This window comes from Bufo bufo, chromosome 3, assembly GCF_905171765.1.
Source record: "Bufo bufo chromosome 3, aBufBuf1.1, whole genome shotgun sequence".
In the NCBI taxonomy this organism is placed as follows: Eukaryota; Metazoa; Chordata; class Amphibia; order Anura; family Bufonidae; genus Bufo; species Bufo bufo.
Genome location: NC_053391.1, coordinates 663,802,832 through 663,823,181, shown reverse-complemented (window position 1 = coordinate 663,823,181; position 20,350 = coordinate 663,802,832). Strand labels below are relative to the sequence as shown.

General features: G+C 46.8%; 2 protein-coding genes across 5 annotated transcripts in view; one reads left to right on the top strand and one right to left on the bottom strand.

Moving 5' to 3' along the window:
- MRE11 (MRE11 homolog, double strand break repair nuclease) overlaps positions 1–12,447 on the bottom strand; it is a 325,789-nt gene extending 313,342 nt beyond the window's left edge. The window contains exon 1 of the mRNA XM_040426325.1: positions 12,380–12,447. The gene's annotated coding sequence lies outside the window, so the exon portion shown is untranslated. The remainder of the gene's footprint in view (positions 1–12,379) is intronic.
- A 110-nt stretch (positions 12,448–12,557) lies between these two features.
- ANKRD49 (ankyrin repeat domain 49) lies at positions 12,558–15,210 on the top strand. 4 transcript variants are annotated; one of them, XM_040422633.1, is made up of 3 exons: positions 12,558–12,664; positions 13,459–13,749; positions 14,699–15,209. In XM_040422633.1, the coding sequence occupies exons 2-3, from the start codon at positions 13,513–13,515 to the stop codon at positions 15,140–15,142; spliced, it is 681 nt and encodes a 226-aa protein (XP_040278567.1). In that variant the 5' UTR covers positions 12,558–12,664; positions 13,459–13,512; the 3' UTR covers positions 15,143–15,209. The 4 variants fall into 4 exon arrangements, with proteins under 4 accessions (XP_040278567.1, XP_040278568.1, XP_040278570.1 ...); XM_040422634.1 differs by having other exon boundaries at positions 12,615–12,709; positions 13,457–13,749; positions 14,699–15,210; XM_040422636.1 differs by lacking the exon at positions 12,558–12,664 and adding an exon at positions 12,774–12,794 and having other exon boundaries at positions 14,699–15,210.
- The last annotated feature ends 5,140 nt before the right edge of the window (positions 15,211–20,350 follow it).

Here is a 20,350-nt window from a genome sequence, read left to right as displayed (position 1 = left end):
GTTAACATTAGACGTTTGTTTCTGAACATTCAAGCAACCCATGTCCACGCCTCGACCGCGGCCAAAGCGTTTGATAGCGTGGAATGGCGTTATCTATGGCGGGTACTCAAAAGAATGGGTTTTGGAACTGAATTTTTATCTTGGGTCCAGCTATTGTATTCATGCCCTAGAGCGGTGGTGAGGGTTAATGGCGATATATTTGACCCATTCCTGCTGTTTAGAGGTACTAGGCAGGGGTGTCCACTGTCACCGCTTTTGTTTGCGGTGGCGGTGGAGCCCTTGGCAGAAGCTCTAAGAATGGCTGCTACAGTCAAGGGTCTTCGGCACGGAACTAGGACAGAAAAAGTGGCCTTATATGCCGATGACTTGCTTTTATTCATGGATGACTGGGAGCAGTCTCTTCCCGCTGCAATGACAATCATTAACCACTTTGGGGATATGTCCGGACTGGCGATTAACTGGGCAAAGTCCGCTTTACTGCCCTTAAGAAGTAGTAATAGTTTGCAGCCATTACGGGAGGATTACAAATAGTCACATCCTTTAAATATCTAGGGGTGTGGGTTACTACAGATTTAGGTGACTATGATCGTCTGAATCTGATGCCAATGCTTGCTGAATTTCGGAAAAAGGTACAAGCCTGGAGCAAACTACCCTTATCTGTAATTGGTCGAGCCAATCTTTTGAAAATGATATTAATGCCAAAACTTTTGTACCTTCTTCATAATGCGCCAATCTGGGTCCCGCTTAGGTTCTTTAACACTGTCAATAAAATCTTTAGAGACTTGATATGGAGGGGAGGTGTCCCTAGGATTAAACTTTCAACCCTTCAACGGCCAAAAACACAAGGGGGGTTAGCAGTGCCGGACCCTTGGTCCTACTACATTGCAGCTCAGCTACAACATTTTAGGGGATGGGGTGACGTGTCTCAATTGAATAGTGCTGGCCGTATTATTCAGTATTTAATTCACCGTACGTGCTTATTGTCTGCTTTAGAGGATGGATCATTTTGTACTCATGGTACTCAATATCCAATGATAAATATGATGCATAAAGTATGGTGGAAAACTAAAGAACGGATAAACAGTAATGGGTATATTGCTTATACGCCTATATGGCCCAATCATATGTACGCTGAATTGAATAAGATTAATGGGGTGCAACAATGGGAGCAGTATGGGTTGACTAGGATGCCTCAGTTATTTTCAGAAAAGTCATTGAAGAGTTTTGATGATCTTAGGCAGGAATTTAACATTCCGCATAAATATTTTTACAGTTAAAGGGAACCTGTCATGTGGATATTTGATTATAATCTAACTAATTATATACAATCATTAACTACTAAAAAGTACCTTAGATGTATTCACTTACTGCTGTGACAGATGGTTACCTCATATTATACACACAAAGATGCCACATGCCGCATGCTAATGAGCTGATTTGAGTCCAGCGTGATGTCATTGAGTCCAGCGTATATTTAACCACTTAAGGACCACAGGTTTATACCCCCCTAGTGACCAGGCCCTTTTTTACAAATCGTCACTCCACAACTTTAGCGGTTTATTGCTCGGTCATGCAACTTACCACCCAAATTAATTTTACCTCCTTTTCTTCTCACTAATAGAGCTTTCATTTGGTGGTATTTCATTGCTGCTGACATTTTTACTTTTTTGTTATTAATCGAAATTTAATGATTTTTTTGCAAAAAAATGACATTTTTCACTTTCAGTTGTAAAATTTTGCAAAAAAAAACGACATCCATATATAAATTTTTCTCTAAATTTATTATTCTACATGTCTTTGATAAAAAAAAAAGGTTTGGGTAAAAAAAAAAAAAAAAGGTTTGGGTAAAAGTTATAGCGTTTACAAACTATGGTACAAAAATGTGAATTTCCGCTTTTTGAAGCAGCTCTGACTTTCTGAGCACCTGTCATGTTTCCTGAGGTTCTACAATGGCCAGACAGTACAAACACCCCACAAATGACCCCATTTCGGAAAGTACACACCCTAAGGTATTCGCTGATGGGCATAGTGAGTTCATATAACTTTTTATTTTTTGTCACAAGTCAGCGGAAAATTATGATTTTTTTTTTGATTTTTTTTTCTTACAAAGTCTCATATTCCACTAACTTGTGACAAAAAATAAAAACTTCTATGAACTCACTATGCCCATCAGCGAATACCTTGGGGTGTCTTCTTTCCAAAATGGGGTCACTTGTGGGGTAGTTATACTGCCCTGGCATTCTAGGGGCCCAAATGTGTGGTAAGTAGTTTGAAATCAAAATCTGTAAAAAATGGCCGGTGAAATCATGTGGTATCTCCGTACTCAGGAGAAGTTGGGCAATGTGTTTTGGGGTGTCATTTTACATATACCCATGCTGGGTGAGATAAATATCTTGGTCAAATGCCAACTTTGTATAAAAAAATGGGAAAAGTTGTCTTTTGCCAAGATATTTCTCTCACCCAGCATGGGTATATATAAAATGACACCCCAAAACACATTGCCCAACTTCTCCTGAGTACAGCGATACCACATGTGTGACACTTTTTTGCAGCCTAGGTGGGCAAAGGGGCCCACATTCCAAAGAGCACCTTTCGGATTTCACCGGCCATTTTTTACAGATTTTGATTTCAAACCACTTCTCACGCATTCGGCCCCTAAAATGCCAGGGCAGTATAACTACCCCACAAGTGACCCCATTTTGGAAAGAAGACACCCCAAGGTATTTCGTGATGGGCATAGTGAGTTCATGGAAGTTTTTATTTTTTGTCGCAAGTTAGTGAAATATGAGACTTTGTAAGGAAAAAAAAACAAAAAAAAAAAACATCATTTTCCGCTAACTTGTGACAAAAAATATTAAATTCTAGGAACTCGCCATGCCCCTCACGGAATACCTTGGGGTGTCTTCTTTCCAAAAGGGGGTCACTTGTGGGGTAGTTATACTGCCCTGGCATTTTCCAGGGGCCCTAATGTGTGGTAAGTAGGTAAATGACCTGTGAAATCCTAAAGGGGCTCTTTGGAATGTGGGCCCCTTTGCCCACCTAGGCTGCAAAAAAGTGTCACACATGTGGTATCGCCGTACTCAGGAGAAGTTGGGGAATGTGTTTTGGGGTGTCATTTTACATATACCCATGCTGGGTGAGATAAATATCTTGGTCAAATGCCAACTTTGTATAAAAAAATGGGAAAAGTTGGTATCGCCGTATTCAGGAGAAGTTGGGCAATGTGTTTTGGGGTGTCTTTTTACATATACTCATGCTGGGTGAGAGAAATATCTCGGCAAAAGACAACTTTTCCCATTTTTTATACAAAGTTGGCATTTGACCAAGATATTTATCTCACCCAGCATGGGTATATGTAAAATGACACCCCAAAACACATTGCCCAACTTCTCCTGAGTACGCCGATACCAGATGTGTGACACTTTTTTGCAGCCTAGATGCGCAAAGGGGCCCACATTCATTTTATGAGGGCATTTTTAGACATTTGGATCCCAGACTTCTTCTCACGCTTTAGGGCCCCTAGAAAGCCAGGGCAGTATAAATACCCCACATGTGACCCCATTTTGGAAAGAAGACACCCCAAGGTATTCAATGAGGGGCATGGCAAGTTCATAGAAAAAAATTTTTTTGACACAAGTTAGCGGAAATTGATATATATATTTTTTTTCTCACAAAGTCTCCCTTTCCGCTAACTTGGGACAAAAATTTCAATCTTTCATGGACTCAATATGCCCCTCACGGAATACCTTGGGGTGTCTTCTTCCCGAAATGGGGTCACATGTGGGGTATTTATACTGCCCTGGCATTCTAGGGGCCCTAAAGCGTGAGAAGAAGTCTGGAATATAAATGTCTAAAAAATTTTACGCATTTGGATTCCGTGAGGGGTATGGTGAGTTCATGTGAGATTTTATTTTTTGACACAAGTTAGTGGAATATGAGACTTTGTAAGAAAAAAAATAATAATTTCCGCTAACTTGGGCCAAAAAAATGTCTAAATGGAGCCTTACAGGGGGGTGATCAATGACAGGGGGGTGATCAATGACAGGGGGGTGATCAATGACAGGGGGGTGATCAATGACAGGGGGGTGATCAGGGAGTCTATATGAGGTGATCACCCCCCTGTCATTGATCACCATCCCTATAAGGCTCCATTCAGATGTCCGTATGTGTTTTGCGGATCCGATCCATGTATCAGTGGATCCGTAAAAATCATACGGACATCTGAATGCAGCCTTACAGGGGGGTGATCAATGACAGGGGGGTGATCAGGGAGTCTATATGGGGTGATCACCCCCCTGTAAGGCTCCATTCAGATGTCCGTATGTGTTTTGCGGATCCGATCCATGTATCAGTGGATCCGTAAAAATCATACGGACATCTGAATGCAGCCTTACAGGGGGGTGATCAATGACAGGGGGGTGATCAGGGAGTCTATATGGGGTGATCACCCCCGTCATTAATCACCCCCCTGTAAGGCTCCATTCAGACGTCCGTATGCGTTTTGCGGATCCGATCCATCTATCAGTGGATCCGTAAAAATCATACGGACATCTGAATAGAGCCTTACAGGGGGGGTGATCAATGACAGGGGGGTGATCAGGGAGTCTATATGGGGTGATCAGGGGTGATCAGGGGTTCATAAGGGGTTAATAAGTGACAGGGGTGGGGTGTAGTGTAGTGTAGTGGTGTTTGGTGCTACTTTACTGAGCTACCTGTGTCCTCTGGTGGTCGATCCAAACAAAAGGGACCACCAGAGGACCAGGTAGCAGGTATATTAGACGCTGTTATCAAAACAGCGTCTAATATACCTGTTAGGGGTTAAAAAAATCACATCTCCAGCCTGCCAGCGAACGATCGCCGCTGGCAGGCTGGAGATCCACTCGCTTACCTTCCGTGCCTGTGTGCGCGCGTTCACAGGAAATCTCGCGTCTCGCGAGATGACGCGTATATGCGTGACTCTGCGCAGGGCTGCCGCCTCCGGATCGCGATCCTGCGTTAGGCGGTCCGGAGGTGGTTAAAGAAAGTGACCCAGCATTGTGCTAAGAGAATCAGTCACTTATTTATGTTGCCCTTAGTTAGGACACCATAAAACTGGTGACAGGTTCCCTTTAAGACATGCTATTCATACACAGGAAAAACAAAGGAAGGTCCAACCGGCATCCAAATGTATTATCATAGAATATATGGTGAGAGCAGGTACCACGAGTGGAGTGATATCTCTTTACTATGACACACTCAGAACAGAAGTTAACAAGTCCAACCCGCTAAAATTATATGTGAAGTGGAAGGCAGATATTGAGGATCTAACAGAGGAAAAATGGGAGGAAATCCTTACTGATTTGCCAACGCTGTCACTAAGCGAATCATATAGAATGTCTCAGTTGTATCTTTTACACAGGGTCTACAGAACGCCTACGTTGTTATTTAAAATGGGCTATAGGAGCGATGATATGTGCCCACGTAATCTCACACAAGCAAACTTGATTCCTCTTATATGGAACTGTCCGCGTTTGAGGAGGTATTGGGTGGGAGTAGTGGAGCTTATAAATCAGGTTTTTCAATCTAGCTTAGAGGTGACCCCACTGACTTGTTTGCTTGGACTCGTGCAGGTACCAAGAGTCATGGTTAAAAAAAAAGGTGGCTATTATGCGAATATTGTATCAGGCAAGGAAATGTATAGCGTTTCATTGGATTGATAATTCAGCTCCTACGGTTCAGGAAGTAGTGAGTAGGGTACACACTGGTTAAACTGGAAGAGTATGTCTACAACCCGGGCGGGTTGTTGATGTACTTGTATTGGAAAAAAAATTGAAAATTTAATAAAAAATTATCTGATTAAAAAGAAAAAAAAAAAAAAAGTTCAGTGGACGGAGGACGGTGGATGGATAAAGGTGTAAGGTAAACACATATAGGGGCACGCTAAAGTATAGAATAAATTATATCTTAGAAATGGATCACAAGTTCTGGATTCAATCTATTATTTTTGTTCTTGGAATGACTATGTTACAATCTGTTGTATATGTCACCAATATGCTTTGCATATATTATGTAACATCACAATATGAATGCCAAAGTTGTACTTTGCAAATCTTAACATTGTTCTGGCTTATGCAAATGACATATTTACTGTCTGATTTTCTTATGCTGAAAAATCAATAAAACTTGAAAGTTTAAAAAAAAAAAAAAAAAAAGTTCAGCGTTTCTTGCAGCCGCCAAAAGACAGCAAGGACAGAAGTCGCTCTCCAAGATCTTCCATGACCAAACACCTTCGACCAACTGGGGAGAGCGAGCACCAGGAAACCGAAGCAACCATCTCTGGATTCCAGCAGCCGTTCTGTGGCAACTACTGATATTCTTTAATAAAAGCAGGAATATTCCTATAATTACAGGATAGAGGGATGTGTCCGAGTCACTGGGGGTCTGACAGCTCGCCGATCACAAGGACATAGGGGCCTGTACTCCCAAGCTGAATGAAGCAGTGGTCACATATACAGGGAGCTGAATAGAGCAGTGGACTCACATTCTAGACTATCACTCCATTCAAATGGGAAGAACTGGCCCCCATTCTCGTGATCAGCAGTCGGAAGCCATCGATCACACACCTATCCTTAGGATAGCAGACAGGTTTTCTTTATGGACAACCCCTGTAATAGTGAGACGTGGATGGGAAGGAGTGTGGTTCCTACTCATGGTCTAATAGGCAATAAGGGGCAGTATTATTATTTGAAGAGTAGCGGTGGGACCCCTCGCCTGCAGGGTTATTGTGCAGTTGCACAGGTTGGACATTTTGATATATCAGTGGTAGGCAACCTCCGATACTCCAACTGTTGTGAAACTACAACTCCCAGCATGCACATTTGCTCTGTTCTTCTCAGAACTCCCCTGGAAGTGAATAGGGCATGCTGGGAATTGTAGTTTCACAACAGCTAGAGTGTCGAAGGCTGCTGACCTCTGTGCCATGAATCTTGGCAGCAAAAAATACCGGTGGTGGTCTTCTACTGTATTCCACATGGAGATGATTAAAGGGGGTCGATTACGTTTTGAAGCCCCCTTTACAAGGCCATAAACAGGTGGGTGCTGGGAAACCTGCCGTCCATGGACTCCGTGAGCAAACAGTGGCCGCCAGCAGCAGCCGCATCTACAGCAATCAAGATGGCGGAGGTCACGTCATTTACCTGTGTGCCCGACTGTGTCCTCTTCTGTGCCGGCTCACAGAGCATTCAGCGCATGCGCAGATACAGGGGCACTTGTTGTATGTCTGCACATGCGCTGAATGCTTTCAACTGGCATTTTCACTGCTATGGACGTGATGCTGGAGTCAACTGTTTACACACAGAATCCATGCGAGGGGCCCAGAACTGGTGAGCTGCACTAAGAGATGGGGGAGGGGTGGATCTCCTATGTCAGCGCCCTGCAGTGTGCGGCGTAAAGGGGTCGCCCATTCAATCCACTAAAAATAAATGGCGGCACGCCCCACTGGGTGCCATATAACCAATGTATTCTCTATGTAACATGGACCCCACAGAGCACCATACAGCGACACAATGAGGGTCCACACTGCACAGTCCTGAGCGGCAGGGACTCTGTGCCCGGATTCATCCAGACTGGAGATTACCACGTCAGACCTGATCTTCTGGGCCCCGGAGTGAGATGGACCAGATATATGAAGGGGAAGATGATTCTTAATAAATCAGAGACATCTCAGGGCCACCGTGCTCCAGAAACTGAATTCTACGCCATCCAGGAGCTGGATTACATGGTGTAAATGCTGAATGTGCCACAATCTGTGACTTTTTACCACCACTATTGGACACACATATTGTTCATGATGCGGTTTTCTACAGACAAAGCCGGGAGGGGATCCAAAAAGAAGAAAAAGTTTAATAAAATATCAGGGAAGTGAAAAATAAGAGACTAATAATCTAGAGGAGATAACAACCATTGTAGATACTGAGCAGTTGGCAGGAAGCATCATGGCGGCCAGGCTGTGGTGATGTCACAGAGCAGTGATCTACAACAGGTTCCTCTCTATGACATCACAATGTCCAGGAACCTAGAAGACACCTCTGCACAGTCAGCTCAGCGCCATTTTCTTGAGTTCACACCTCGGTGTAAACTCCTTTTTGGCTCCGGAAGAGAGAGCTAGATTTTTTTCTAGTATTTGCTTCCGATTGTTTTTTGATTGATTTTTATCTCAAGGCCCAATAATATCGGGGCCACTTGAGGACATTGTCATCAGTTCCGGCTCGGGAAACCAGAGATGGGATCCCGGGAATTACAACAACTGACTGCGGATAATGACGCCTGGCTCCGTCACCCCGAGAACGAGGGTAAGTGACACTCTGAAGAAGAATTGGTCAGACTTGGATTTCATTATCTGTAGTGGGGACAACCAGTCTATACTCCAACAGGACACATGGGGGCAACTATGTCATCTGGTGATAACTGAGATGTTAAAGGGGGTGAACATTGAGATGTTGAAGGGGGGGGGCTGCACACCAAAATTCTGGCTTTAAAAATGTCAAAAATAGAGATCTGAGACTTTATGTTTAACATTTTAAAGAATTTTTGGTGATATTTTAAATTTTCTATGTCACGATTTATATTTAAATGAAAACCATAAATTCCTGCAGTTTTCGCCCTGTCCACTAAGCCTTTATAATAGGCGCCACTTCTTGGTCTGTCCAGATCACTTTAATGCAGTTATCTGCTTATCTATACACAGAGATGATATCATTACAGGCAGGATTTGGATGACAGATAACACAGATAACACAGGATCCACCAGCTTATCTCTTCTTTCCCTGTACAATGACCTCTGCACAGGTCACAGAGCATGCCTAGAAAACTCTCCCATAGAAGTCAGTGAGGTCCTCTCCTGACCATTGTGTTTATGGTCTGTAGGGCTCTATATCAATCATATACTAGAAATACTTCCATTCTTACTCTTTTAGGTCAGACTATCATTCGAGAGCGATTAAGATCAGCTCAGCGAACATCCAGGAGAGACAGGCAACATCGTAATGTCTCCAGAGCTCCTCCTCGGCAAATACCATCTGCCAGAGAGAGGAGCCGCTCTCCAATAACACCTGCGCCGGCCCAAGACCCCCGACCATCTGGAGAGAGCAGCCAGCAGAGTGCTGGGCCCACCACCCCTGAGTTCCGCCATCCTCGGCCCATACCACCGAGCCGCAGGACCAGGGAGATGCAGCCACCCAGGAGGTCTCCCATACACCCTGCAGAAAGTCTCTTTAACATCCTAATACAGTGGATGGACACCATGAGACCTCAGGCCATACCACCGCCAGAGCCCCCAACACAGGCTCCACTGGGTGTGCCCCACCAGCCTCCACCAAGCTCCAGGGCCGCGCAAATCGGAGACCTCCCTGCAAGGACCATCAATGCAGAGGGGTCTTGTGTCATCTGCCTCACTGACTTCATCCAGGGTGAGCAGGTGACATCCCTGCCCTGCGGCCACATCTACCACCAGGCCTGCATCGACCAGTGGCTCCAGAATAACAGCCGCTGTCCCCTGTGCCGCAGGGACTGCTTTTAACGGAGCACAAGACCAACATCCGCTTCTTCTGTCATCAACATCAAGACAGAAGAAAACTGCGCGGTGCTCCGAGGGGGCGTGGAAATTGCTGTAAGAGTCTTTGGAGTTTTTCCAGGTAAGTAGCTTTTACATGCAGCAAAATTTCCATCATTTTCCCACCAAATCCAATTGTAGATTAAAGACATTTTCCTCCATAAATATTTCATACTGTAATAGAAAAGATCCACAGACGTCCTAACACAGAGCGTTATAACCGTGCAGCCACAAAGACCTCAATAAGGAACTAAAGGGGTATTCCGGAGCCATGAAAAGCCGGCCCGATGGGCAGGGAATGTCTGAGAACAATAAAGGATATTACTCTATTACCTTGTCGCTCCTGGTCTGACGGTGCCCGGGCGCCGCTGCTCTCCACTTCTTACTTGTGGACTCAGCACGGCAGGAAATAGATGGGAATGGCGCTCCACCAATCACTGGCTGCGGCAATGACTCCCATCATCCAATGACTGGCAGAACGGCAGTTCCACCCATTTACTGCCATGTCGGGTACACAAGCAGGAGGTGGAGCGCAGCGCGGTCTGGGTATCATCACATCGGGGAGGTGAGTAACGTCCTGGACTGTTTTCTAACACTGTTAGGCCTCTTTCACATGACCGTATGACTTTGGCCTCCTGCACACGAACGTGTGCACCCCATGGCCGTGCTGCGGGCCGCAATGCATGAACACTGACCGTGGGGCAGCGGATCCATTCACTTTAATGGGTCCGTGATCCGGCTGTTCTGCAAAAAGATAGGACACGTTCTATCTTTTTGCGGAACGGAAGTACGGGACGAAACCCCACGGAAGCACTCCGTAGTGCTTCCATAGGGTTCCGTGCCTCCGTTCCGCATCTACAGATTTGCGGAACCATTGAAGTGAATGGGTCCGATTCCGTGATGTGGAATGCCCAAGGAACGGCGCCCGTGTATTGCGGATCCGCAAATGCGGTCCGCAATACGGCAACGGGCAGCACACGTTCGTGTGAAAGCGGCCTTATGGGGGACCTGTGGATGACACACTGTTAGGGCTCATGCACACCACTGTTGTTGTTTTGCCGTCCGTTATTCACTGATCCTTTGTTCCATATCTGAGGTTTTTTTTCTCTGATTTAAGTCCTCTTCCGTTATTGCACAAAACATATCCGTATGGTTTTTCGTATTTGATCCGTTTTTGGGGATCGTATACAGAAACAGTAACTTATTAATCACCAAACACATGAGCAATATGGGCTGGGCATAGCATTTCTACAGTATGGATCCGCAAAATACGGATGACATACAGATGTGTTCCGTGTATGTTCCGTATTTTTTGCGGACCCATTGACTTAAATGGGGCCTCGGACCGTGATTTGCAGACAATAATAGGACATGAACTACTTTTTTGCAGAACGGCCATGCGGACTAACGGAATGCACACAAAGGAAGGCTTCTTTCACACTGCCTTTTTTGGGTCCGCCTGTGAGATCTGTTTCAGGGCTCTCACAAGCGGCCCAAAACGGATCAGTTCAGCCCCAATGCATTCTGAATGGATAAGGATCTGTTCAGAATGCATCAGTTTGGCTCCGTTCAGCCTCCATTCCGCGTTTTGATGTTCGCCTGACGATGCGGAGCCAAAAGGATCCGTCCTGACTTACAATGTAAGTCAATGGGGACAGATCCGTTTTCACTGACACAATATGGTGCAATTGAAAACGGATCCGTTTGCATTATCATGAACAAAAATAATATTTTAAAAAAGTTATATTTTTTTTTTGTTCATGGTAATGCAAACGGATCAGTTATGAACTGATACAAGCATTTGCATTATAGGTGCGGATCCGTCTGTGCAGATACCAGACGGATCCGCACCTAAACGCAGGTGTGAAAGTAGCCTAACTTCTGTATTTTCTACAGCCCCATTGTAGTGAATGGTTCCGTATACGGTGGGGGATCTGCGGATGACGCGCCGTTATGGGGGATCTGCGATGACGCGCCGTTATGGGGGACCTGCGGATGGCGCGCCCTTATGGGGGACCTGCGGATGGCGCGCCGTTATGGGGGACCTGCGGATGGCGCGCCGTTATGGGGGACCTGCGGATGGCGCGCCGTTATGGGGGACCTGCGGATGGCGCGCCGTTATGGGGGACCTGCGGATGGCGCGCCGTTATGGGGGACCTGCGGATGGCGCGCCGTTATGGGGGACCTGCGGATGGCGCGCCGTTATAGGAGACCTGCGGATGGCGCGCCGTTATGGGGGACCTGCGGATGGCGCGCCCTTATGGGGGACCTGCGGATGGCGCGCCCTTATGGGGGACCTGCGGATGGCGCGCCGTTATGGGGGACCTGCGGATGGCGCGCCGTTATGGGGGACCTGCGGATGGCGCGCCGTTATAGGAGACCTGCGGATGGCGCGCCGTTATGGGGGACCTGCGGATGGCGCGCCGTTATGGGGGACCTGCGGATGGCGCGCCGTTATAGGAGACCTGCGGATGGCGCGCCGTTATGGGGGACCTGCGGATGGCGCGCCGTTATGGGGGACCTGCGGATGAGGCGCTGTTATGGGGGATTTGTGGTTGATAACATCTACAATGGCAGACAGTTTAGATTTATCGCAATTATATGAGTGCAGTAGACAAGACTGTGAGGTAGACCCCTGCCCAGCATGCTGACCGGCCACCACATTACCTCGGCCCATGACGTCATACCACACAATACTAAGCATACTCCATAACTGTATGTAATAACAAGCATGTTCATGTAAGTAATAGTACACACAGTAACTAAACCCAACTCTGTTGCAATACCCACCTCACTCCATCACTGCAAGCTCGCGGGAAAACCTATGCATGCTGGGAGTTGCCGGCAAAACTACAACTCCCAGCATTCCGTGCACGACCTTACAGCGTTCTGCCCACAAGTACTACAACATAATGGCGTCGTCGGGTCAGTTTGGGCTCTAGTGAGCGTAATACAGAATCCTTCATTGGAGGACGCACGGTGCCGACGTAAGACGTCAGAAGAGCAAAGCATGCTGGGAAGTGTAGTTTTTACCATCATGCTCTGTGGGAAAAGGGGCGCTGCACAATCAGAAAGGTGAGGAGGGTCCTGCATGGGAAGCTGGTGGCTTCTGCCTGTGTTGGCGGCAGAAGGCATGGTGATTGCTGCAGCCTCTTATTAGTGTGAATGCACGCTGGGATTTTTGCAGAACTCCCAGCAGTGACAGGTGATTGGTAGGAGGTTATACTGAGATCCATGGCTAAAACCTAAAGTCTCATTCACAAGTCAGTGTTTCATGGACGTGTGCTGTGCCTGTACGAGTTCTCCATGGACAGCACACGTCCCCATTCGCTTTAATGTGTGTATTCACACATCAGTGTTTTTAGTACGAATGCACGCTCTATTTTGTCCGTGTTCACGGCTCCATCACGCCCATTACAGTCTATGGCTCCATGAAAACCATGGACGCCATCAGTGTTGCATCTGTGTTTCACGGATCATTAAGAAGAGAAGCTTTGAAAAGAAAAATTTAGCTGTTCAGTGTCGATGACACACGGACACTCGGACCCAACACCGAACCTTCACGGATGCATCACTGACCACCTGCTCACGGATTTGAGCACGGACACGGACGTGTGAATGAGGCTTAAATCTGGTTGGTTAGTGTCCCCCAGGAATGGGCCCCTAACCCACCCCTAGATCCATCCATGCTTGCTATGATTGTCCATGAAATACCCCTTTAAAAATGCACGCTAGAGTCCATGAGGGGCTCGGGATCGGTTTTGCTTATGGGTCACCCCTTTAACTTCTGGAGCTGGCTCCCACACCCGGCGATGCCTGGGGGGGCTGGGGGGCTGCCATTGCCGTTCCTTATGTCTAATGTCTTTCAGACGACCACCTTGCAGGAGAAGGACGCTTCCCCACAGGATCCGGGCACTGACAACATGACCGAGGATGAGATTGAACTGCAAGAAAAACTCGACCACTTTCCAGATGACTTCAACCAGCTGGATCTACTGGAAACCCACCGACATCTGATTCCTACAGGAACCCAGAGCCATTGGCCAGGGGAGTCTGAGGAAGATGAGGAGGAAAGGACCGAGGAGTGGTACCAGACCCAGGAGGAGAACCTGAAGGACAACCACAAGGAGTTAATACTTTTTGCTGCGGAAAATAACAGAGTAAGTTCACACAGTGGTAAATGGCGGCCTAATCCCCGGCAGACCAACCAAGGGCAACTAATCGCAGCACTGCTTTCATGTTTCGGCAGCAGATTGCAAAATGAATGCTGTGCTGTGATTCATTCCTGTGGCACCAGCCTATGTGCACTTCCACGATCCCGGCCACCAGAGAGGCTGACATTTTTTCCTATAGTGTGCAAGCACGACCACCGCTGATGGATTGCAGGGTACTTTAAAAAAGTACGGCCCATTTTAGTCCTCTAAAAAGCACTGTAGGAATTCTGAATAGGACTAAAAATGGCGTCAGTCATGTGACCCTCAATCCTGTCATGTGACCGCTGGCATTCTGTCCAGATATCTAACAGGTGAATAGCCATTTGGGATGGAGCACAGATACATACAGTATTACTGCCTTCAGCAGCTTCTCATCATGTCCGTCAGTGACAATGTAGAAGCACATTTCACATTGTTCTCCCTGTATGTGTTGTGTGTTTTTTTTATAGTTAACTTAACTTATTACCATCATGACAGCATTACCTAGAGACAGGCAGCCATTTTACATATCACCTGGAAACAGGTAGCCACGTAATCACGCATACAGTAAAGTAGTTGTTACTCCCTTAGTCCTATGTAGTATCCCATGGACGTGTCATGTGTGCTGACCCAGTTAGGCCATGGATGCTTTACACAGGACCGACTGATTCGTGGGAAATGCCTATTCTTGTCCACAATTGCAGACAAGAATAGGACACGCTCTATCTTTTTGGCGTGGCCTGGGAACAGAACAACGGATGCGGACAGCGCACAGTGTACTGTCCTCATCTTTTGCAGCCCTATTGAAATGAATAGGTCCGCACCCATTCCACAAAATTACGGAACGGGCGCAGACCCAGAATTACAGTTGTGTGAATGCACCCTTACTCATATTTTGGTTATTCTATCCTGACAGCTACAAACCACGCAAAGAATCCTGTCGCTCCACCCAGATCTTGTGAACGTGACGGATGAAGACCATTACACCCCGCTGCACAGAGCCTCGTACAACGGCCACCTGGCAATAGTGCGGGAGCTGATCGCGAAGGGGGCGGATGTTCACGCGGTGACGGTAGATGGGTGGACCCCGCTGCACAGCGCCTGCAAGTGGAATAACACAGAGGTCGCCTCCTTCCTGCTCCAGCACGGCGCAGACATCAATGCGCAGACTAAGGGCTCCCTAACACCGCTGCACCTGGCCGCCGCCAACCGGGACTGCTGCCGGCTCCTAGAGCTCCTCCTCATGAATCGCTACATCAAACCCCAACTGACCAATAAGTTGGGGGAGACGGCTTATGAGATCGCCCGGCGCACCGACATGTACCACTACCTGTTTGAAATAGCAGATTATTGGACCTAGCCCCCATCCACCGGCAGTAATAAACGTCCTTGCAGTTGTCACTTTCTGTGTACATGTCTGGTCCTCTGTATGCTGTGTGTCTATAGTATGGGAATCATGACGAGTATGAGGAAACTTCAGGGGGCTGCACGCAGCAGAAAACCACATCAATACATCACGTATGATACACGACGACTAATATGTTGCCTGCCTGCATCCCTTTTATAATGGGATCCTTATGATTACCCTGAACAACCCTTAAAGGGTTGTGCAAGAATGAGGGGTTTTTGGTGCTGGCTCCCCGCTCCTTCTCCTCCCGGGCTGCGATTCTCCTCTGGGCTCCCTCGTTGAAAACATTGGGTTTCACATGTCTGCAGCCAATCACTGGCTGCAGAGGTGTCCGGCTCCCCTTACATCAGGACAAATGGTGACATGACACAAGGGGATCCAGTCACTGCTGCAGCCATGTCAAACCTGATGTTTTAAGCAAGGGAGCCCAGAGGAGCATCACAGGCCAGGAGGAGAAGGATTGTGGAGTCAGCGGCAGGAAGTAGGTTAGTAAGCTTCCCTGTACAGGTCTGGTTACGTGGGAGGGTTTGCCAACACCCCCCATCCCTCTCATTCTTGCACAATCCTATTAACACTTCCAGTTTCCCGACGTCCATGTTGTGATGTTCATGTGGACTGCTGAGCCTCTGCAGTGGGACATGACCACGAATGGGAGCCTCGGCAGTGGACCACATTAGTTTTGAAACGGTCAGTGGTGGGTTTTCTTTAGCCTAATAAATCAAAAATGAAGTGGTGTAGGTCTTAACCCCTTTGTTCCAAATGGCGTGCAGGTACTACGTCCGCGATCGGGGAGTGTGTGGAGCTGAGCTTGCGCCATACACAGTGGGGTTCTGGCTGTATGACCACCATACCCCACTGATATACTGACCACTATGTTTTTTTTTGTTTTGTGTTTTTTTTGGTGCATTTTTATAGCCAAAATAAGCCAGCTTCGCATGTTGCCCGGAAGCATAGTTTGTAGTGGCATTTTTTTCGCTCTCGAGATCCTTATTTTGGGCCAAGTCTCGATTGTTTTTTTTTTTTTTTTTTCTTCAAGGGCATGTCCAGTGTTTTTTAAGTGCTTTTTTTTTCCAATATAGGTCTACAGATGAACAGACCTCACGGGAGGCACATACTTTCCTAGTAAAAAATAAATAAAAAGTGACAGGCGTGCATAAAACACCAATAACAAACACAAGGTGCTAAAGCACACTATATGGAGGGGGGGGTCGACCGATAAAGTCTGGCCAAAAATGCCAGGTACATAACTGTTTGTGAAGCAGCCCCGAGGCAGGCAGCTAAGGCTACTTTCACACTTGCACTTTCCCTAACCGCTGTTGAGATCTGTCATAGGGTCTCAATAGGGGGGGAAACGCTTCCGTTTTGTCCCTGTTCATTGTCAATGGGTACAGAACTGAACGAAACGTAGTGCACCATAATGCTTTCTATTCAGTTTGGTTGCATCCCATCGCGGACAGAATAACGCTGCAAGGAGCGTTTTTTTGTCCATGATGTGGTGCGGAGCGGGACGGATCCTTCATGACACACAATTCAAGTCCATGGAGACGGAAGCGTTTTCTCTGACACAAAATAAAACGGATCCGATTGACTTACAATGGTTTTAGAGACTGATCCGTCTTGGCTAGTTTAGAGATAATACAACCGGATCTATTCATAACGGATGCAGACGGTTGTATTATTACGACGGAAGCGTTTTTGCTGATCCCCGCCTGTAGCCTTCTCTCACAGATTTTTGGACCAATCATTGGTCAGATGGCCGATTACACACACACATCTTTTGGTCTGATTATACGGATATTGATCAGATAATCTGTTGGTGTAATACAGGCCTAGACCGAAGATGAGCGTCGGAACTTGAAGCTCCTGCGCCTCAGTGGATGATCCCGCAGTCATACTTCTGTCTCCCCTAGTCTTTGTCCCAGATATAGATTATGAAGATGTAGAAGAACAGGTTGGTTGGTATTATGTTTGGTGGCATTTCTCTTCATTATGTTTTTCTCTGTTGTTTTTCAAGTCCAATAGCGAAGAGCCTCTTTTAAAAAAAAAAAAAAAGGGGGCTTGTTTTTTATTTTCCTCCAAAAAACATTGTGTTTTTCTGATACATGCTCTATGCTAAGCCAAGTCTAAAGGGGTTGTCCGTCTTCCATTAAAAATGAGAGGGCGGCTGGACAGCGTGTAAAACACTAACATAGAAGCGGTCACCTTTTGATGGTTCCACCACCATGGCTCCTCATCCTGTCACGTCGGAAGTGATGACGTTCTCGCGGTACTGCTGCTGGACAATAAATGGCCTCCGCAGTTAGCGCTGCCCGTGCACACCTTACAGCTGAGACCACTGATTGGCTGGCAGCGGTCATGTGTGTATACTGTATATGGAATGTCATCCGATGGGGATGAGAGCCGCGACCCTAAAAATGTATGACTGTCACATGGTAAGTGTCTTTTTTTTTTTCAATCACTGTCCAGCCCCTCTCATATTTTGTTGGACAACCAACCCCTTTAAGGCTGGAGTCGCACATAGCAGATTTATAACAATTGAAAATATAAAGGAAAGACTTCTGTAAGAGCGTCAGGTGTGTGTGGCCCTTGATCATAATACTGGACACTGGCGAAGTGAAGAGGCAGCCATGTGGCAGTGAAATTTTATTAAGCTTTACTCGAACAGAGGGCACTGCGCTTGATGGTTACAGTCGAAATAGGTGGAAGGCCTGGCAATTACATATTCTATTAAAGGACAGAGCTTGTTGGTCACTAGTGGCAACAGAACAGTCTATTAGAGGGCACACAGCATTTTGGTTACAGCCTGTTTTAAAGAACACACACTGTATTAGTTGCAGTCTCTCAGTGAGGGCACACAGCATTTTGGTTGCAGTCTAAACAGTCTCCTAGAACATCTCATGTTTACTGAACTTGATTGAGCAGTAACTATGGGCTGCCTGCTGCAGTTATTTTGCTGTCACGAACAGGTTCCTGTCCTCTGTGTCCTACAGATTGGTCAAAGTTTTTGTTCTGGCTTGAAAAGAGACTTTATTGTGCTAAAGGTGCTTGTAGTGGGGATTCACCAGCCACACTGTGCTACAGAAGTGTTATTGCAGTTACTGACACCCCGCTTGCTGTCATCTTATTGACGAAGCTGCGCACCAACCCACCAAGCACTTGAAGATTGAGGAGTCTACGAGAATAGAAATGGCCTGTCTACTCTGTTGAAGTCGAAGCCCACCTAGAGGAACTATAGAGCTCGATAAAAGTCCCTGGAGGTAGGGAAACACTAGCCGGACCCCACCAGAAGTGAAGGTGTGCCGCCATCTTGAAAAAGGTTCCCAGGACTTCTATTAAGAGTAACGCTGCCTCAGAGCTTGATAGAGACTCTTAAAGGGTCTGCACCCAAATTACTGCCATTGCCCATAGCAATGCAAGACAAAAGCAGGAGGGCATGGCCGCTGTATCCTGCCAGATTTACCAACATTTACGTCAGGTTATCTCTGCTGTTCTGACACCCCAGAGACATCAATATCAGATCGGCGGGGGTCCGGCACCCCCGCCAATCAGCTGTTTGAAGAGATGGCAGCATTCAATTGAGAGATTTCTCTGCTCTGTTTACCTGCTCGCCACAGCAATTGTGTTGATGAACAGGTAAACAGAGCAGAGAAGGCAGCGCTCATTTGAAAAAGAAAAAAAAAACGGACAACCCCTTTAAAGACATATTTGGAAAATATTATATACAGCGCTACAGAACATACTGGGTAATACAACCTCACATATGTACCCCTTACATCTAGTGATGTCTCCTCTGATGTAGATATTCTCCTTCCTCATCTTCTCCTTTCAGACCAGACCGCCATGATGATTTCTTTCAGCCATCTCTCCTCTGCAGAGTTTAACAAACAGACATCTCAGTTTCCTACTTTTCCATCATTCTCCCACCATCTGAACATCCCATCCTGCCAACCCCAATACTGTGCCCCCCAAATACTATACTGCAGAAAAAGTCCCCCTGAAAATACTAGTATCATACAGATAGTCCGCCAGTACAAAATGTCCCCTTATATTGTGCGCCAGTACAAAAAATACCCCCTTTCCTTTCAGATCAGACCCCCATATCAAACCTCAGATGAGACCCTCCCATCTCAGACCAAACCCTCTATGTCAGACCCCAGTTTCAGACCCTCATTAGACCTCCATGTCAGAAACCTCTATCTCAGACCAGACCTCCCCCCAAATATCAGACCCCCCAATATCAGACCTCAGATAAGACCCCCCCCCCCCCCCAATCAGATCTCAGATCAGACTTTAAAATAAATAAATGAACTCACCTCTCCTTCTCTGCTGCCGCTCTCCAGGTCCGGTGGTCTCCCAGGCTTTCTTCTTGGAGCACACGCTGCACAGTCACCTGAATGCCTGCAGCGTCAGGTCACAGTGAGCTCGTACATCCTGACGCTGTAGGCTGCCAGGACACAGCAGCGCGGGACCTAAGAAGAGCGAGCAGGAGGAGGGGTAAGTACAGCGCTCACAGCGCATCACTCCCCCGCCTCCTGCATACTAGCGCTGCACTGCATCTTATAAAGGGGAAAATACAGCGCCACTGGCGAAGGGGGCACTTTGAGCCCCCCTGGCTTAGTGGCCTGGTCGCAACTGAGACCGCTGTGACCCCTATAGCTACGCCAGTGATGTCATGTAATGTTTGTCATTGGTGTCGCAAAATTTTGTGTTGTACGTCGCAATGATGCGTGAAAACCAACGCTCATGTACACACACCCATTGAAATGAATGGGTCAGGATTCAGTGCGGGTTCTGTGCGTTCACGTCATGCATTGCACCCGTGCGGAAAACTCGCTCGTGTAAAAGAAGTGAAAAAGACGTGCACTTCTTTGGTCTGTGAAGCACATTGAAGTCTATAGGGGCTCATGCACACAAACGTATTTGCTTTCCGTGTCCGTTACGTTTTTTTTTGCGGATTGTTCGCAGAACCATTCATTTCAATGGGTCTGCAAAAAATAAATAAATGGAAGTAACTCCAAGTGCATTCCGTTTCCGTATCTCCGTTCCGCAAATAAATAGAACATGTCCTATTATTGTCCGTATTACGGACAAGGTTAGGGCGGTTCTATTAGGGGCCAGCTGTTCCATTCCGCAAAATACAGAATGCCCACGGATGTAATC